The 3665-nt window shown below is 34.8% G+C and overlaps 1 protein-coding gene across 1 annotated transcript; it reads right to left on the bottom strand.

Moving 5' to 3' along the window:
- Positions 1 to 901: 901 nt before the first annotated feature.
- Positions 902 to 2242, bottom strand: LOC132296308 (F-box protein At3g07870-like). Its single transcript, XM_059794520.1, has one exon. The coding sequence runs from the start codon at positions 2240 to 2242 to the stop codon at positions 902 to 904; it is 1341 nt and encodes a 446-aa protein (XP_059650503.1).
- Between the last annotated feature and the right edge of the window lie 1423 nt (positions 2243 to 3665).

The following is a 3665-nucleotide window of genomic DNA, read 5'->3' as shown; positions in this document are numbered from 1 at the left end:
GATGTTAGGAATATTTAATAAAATCATAAATAATTATTTTATAATGATTTTTATTATAAAAGTTATTAGTATCTTTATTACCTTAACAGAGTTGTACTCTGGACCTTATAAAATGAGTCTCCATCATCTCTCAACTGGTCTTCTACTTCATTCTTCCTATCCATTTCACACTCCTATATACTATATTGATCTTTCTCAAGCCATTATACACAGACACACACACACACACATATGTATATATCTATATGTAAATCTTAGTTTATCTTCACGAGTTTATGGGCAATCTGGCAAGAATTTTGTGAGTAGTCTTTTGGTGAACGTTCTGATTGAGAGATGCGACTACAAGCATCTGAGGACCAGCATATAGGGAGGCGATAGCAACTTTAGGACCTTGCCTAGCATGCTTCTCCATCTCAAAGACCAATTTTTCCTTTCTCAGTATTATTGTTTACTTCTATGTAATTCAAATTCTTCATATTATGTAAATTGTAGTTTATATATATTGCATCTTAGTTTAAAGTTATGGATGGCAAGATTGATATTGTAGAAAGTGGTTGAGAAAATGTAGATTCTAAACATTTGACTTTCACATTAACAACAAATTATCTTATTGTACACATTTATCCAACAAGATAGTCTTTCGATGCTGAAGCAAGTCACAAAACTTAAGTCCTCACACAAGATGGCAGTATAAAAAGATAAGTTGCTGAAAGCAAGTTCCCGGAGAAAGAAGAGGAAAAAAAACACTGTAAAGATGAAAGATTCATATATTTTCGTTGTCATAATTTCCAAATGCAAATTAGTGATGAAATAAAAGAAAACAAGAATATAAGACATCATCATCAAAATGTATAAATACAGTTAAGTGTTGAAGTCAAGTAAAGTGCAAACAAGCACATCTTTACCTTGAATAGATGTTCAGCACCACCACATTATCTCCAACAACAGCTTCCTCTAGTGGAATGAAACTTGGAATATGAGCAATTGCTTCAAATTTTGATCTAATGCCAAAAGTCTTAAGATGTTTAAATTTTGGTCCGTTGGGGTCATAACAGATTAGAGAACTTGTAAAATAATAAAACATTACTGCTCCTTCTTCGAGGTAATTTATTGGCTGATATAAACCAATAGGCCACCTATCATCAGTTAGGGTATCAATAGAAAACATTTTTGTCCAGGATTCTGGGACACCATACTCCTTCAAAACCCATATGTTAATATAATTGGAGGCTTCACATATGCATAGACAATCTTCCAGTACTCCCATGGAGACATTACGCATCATACTCAACCTATCCCAGTTGGCGTCATGATTTTTAAGAGGAGGTGGTGGAACCGATTGGAACTGCTCATCGTCAAAGCTGAAAGAAACTATATAATCAGAACTTGTGAATCCAAGACACAACCAATGAAGAAATCCCTTTAGATAAGTGGGAAACGCAAGCTTGTAAGATGAACTGAGACCATCATCAATGCATTTCCATGATCCTGTGCCGAGTGTGTATATCTCAGTAATCCTAAAAAATTCTCTCTTGCGACCATGAACCCATTCATTAAATATTCTAATCACCTTGTATTGATTAGTCCTTGGACTAAAACCGAACCCACAATCAACAAAATCTTTCTTTTTCTCACTAACCCTCTTATCCCGTGGAACGTTTATATACTCACCCGTGATTGGATTACACACAACAACAGGGTCATTACACGTTGGCTCAGCCAAGCAAAGGAAACTGTGGCATGAATTCACAATTTTGAATCTTTGATCTTTGGGTTTAACTTTGACGCAGCGTTTCCTTTTAAACCCACTGCCTTGAGCATCACCAACTTCACCATTGAGCGCCAGTTCCTCACTGCGCAATGGGATCTTCAATTTGGTGTCAAGCTTCATGTGGCAAGTTCTAATGCAATCATGAGTGTAATAGTCACCATAACAACTGCAGTACCCGAGATTAAAATTGCGGCAAGTTTCAGGCTCAACCAAGTAAAGCGTTCTTGACACACGTTTTGAACCCAAGGTCCGAAGCAAAACACATGCCTCTTGCCCTGAAAAGTGCAGCTTGGCAAATTGGGGGTCCGAAATTTGATTACGACAAGTTTTGGAAACGCACCTGCAAAGAAGAATCATCTTCACAGGAAGTTTTAGCAGAATATCAACGAAGATGGGCAATGGTAGATCCGTAATCGAACAATACAACCTCTGAATATGTTTATCATCCTCCGCTTCTTTTTCTCCTTCCATGGCTTAGCTACAATTTCAACAAATCTGTGAAAATAGATATGGAGGTCAGTGACAAAGAGGATTTAATTAAACCCTAAAATAAATTTGAATGACCTTAGTTACCTGAAACAAATAAGATAGCATGAAATAGTAGTACTTGTAATCTTCAAAACAGTTTCTCACTACTTGTAATCTTCACATTAGTTTTATAATAATAAAATATCAGACTAAATCTATGGACAATGGAATAAAAAGTAAAGATTGAAGTAATGAAAGAGGATTAATTTAAACCCTAAAAGCAACAGTATCAGATTAAATCCGTGGAAATGGAATAAAAAGTAAAAATTGAAGTCATGAAAGAGGATTAATTAAACCCTAAAAGCAACCGTATCAGATTAAATATGTGGATTTGGAATAAAAAGTAAAAATTGAAGGCATGAAAGACGATTAAATTAAACCCTAAAAGCAACGACCCAGAAAAAAAATGAGGGAAAAAGAGAAAAACTAAAGACATGATTTAAGGAAATAGAAAGCTACAACACAAAACCCAACTTACCAACAAAATATATACTATGAAATACTGTGTGTGTGTGTGTGTGAGAGAGAGAGAGAGAGATTTACCTGGAACAAATCGGGAATACTTGCTGAGAGAGAGAGATGGGAAATGAAGTTGAATGGCGGGAAATAGGTTCTCATTTTAAATCATGATCAATCAAAACTATATTATTTTAACTGACTGGATTGGCTCATTTTCAGCCAAATTTGTGCGTTTAGATTTTAGGCCCACATAGATTTCAGTTTTGGTGTGCTCGAGAAATTAGAGCTTTGCAATTGAAATAAGTGGAATTTGAAATTTTTTTATTCAATTTTTTTAGTTATTTTTTTCAAATTTCACCAATTTTAATTCTAGGCTCCAATCTCATACTGCAAACAAACTCCTCGGTGTTTACTTTAATTTATTTGATCCCAAATCAACCGCAATAGCGTCCAAAACGACTAAGAAAAAACAAGCCTAAAATCATTTTATTAGATGAAAGAATGTATAAGCATTAAAAGGATTTATTATCATAAAAAAGTAAAAATTCTAGATTTTTAAAAATTTTTATTATCATTCAAATACTCGGAAATTTCTAGGGAAAAAAAAAAAAAAAAAAATACTAAATCACAAGATGAAGCACAATCCAAAATGGTCTGTCCTGAAGTGCCCCGAAATGACATCATTTCGTTCAAGAGGCCTCTCATTAGACAAAGAGAAGTGCTATTGCCCCCCGACTACAAAAAACCGACAAATTACGACTACTATGTGGATTTCGCTGTATGGGCCAACTGTTCACAAGAGACTTGCACAATCCTTTTTTCTTCTTCTTTTTCTCTCTCCCCACCAAATAAATCATCCATCATCCATCGCCCATTCCCAGCAAACTATATTCATACGTGGATCACC

The sequence above is a fragment of the Cornus florida genome, unplaced genomic scaffold, assembly GCF_030987335.1.
Source record: "Cornus florida cultivar Cherokee Brave unplaced genomic scaffold, ASM3098733v1 CherokeeBrave_3.0.0_Hap2_Chr02, whole genome shotgun sequence".
Lineage (NCBI taxonomy): Eukaryota > Viridiplantae > Streptophyta > Magnoliopsida > Cornales > Cornaceae > Cornus > Cornus florida.
The sequence above is the reverse complement of the archived record's forward strand: the minus strand, read 5'-3'. Positions and strand labels throughout refer to the sequence as shown.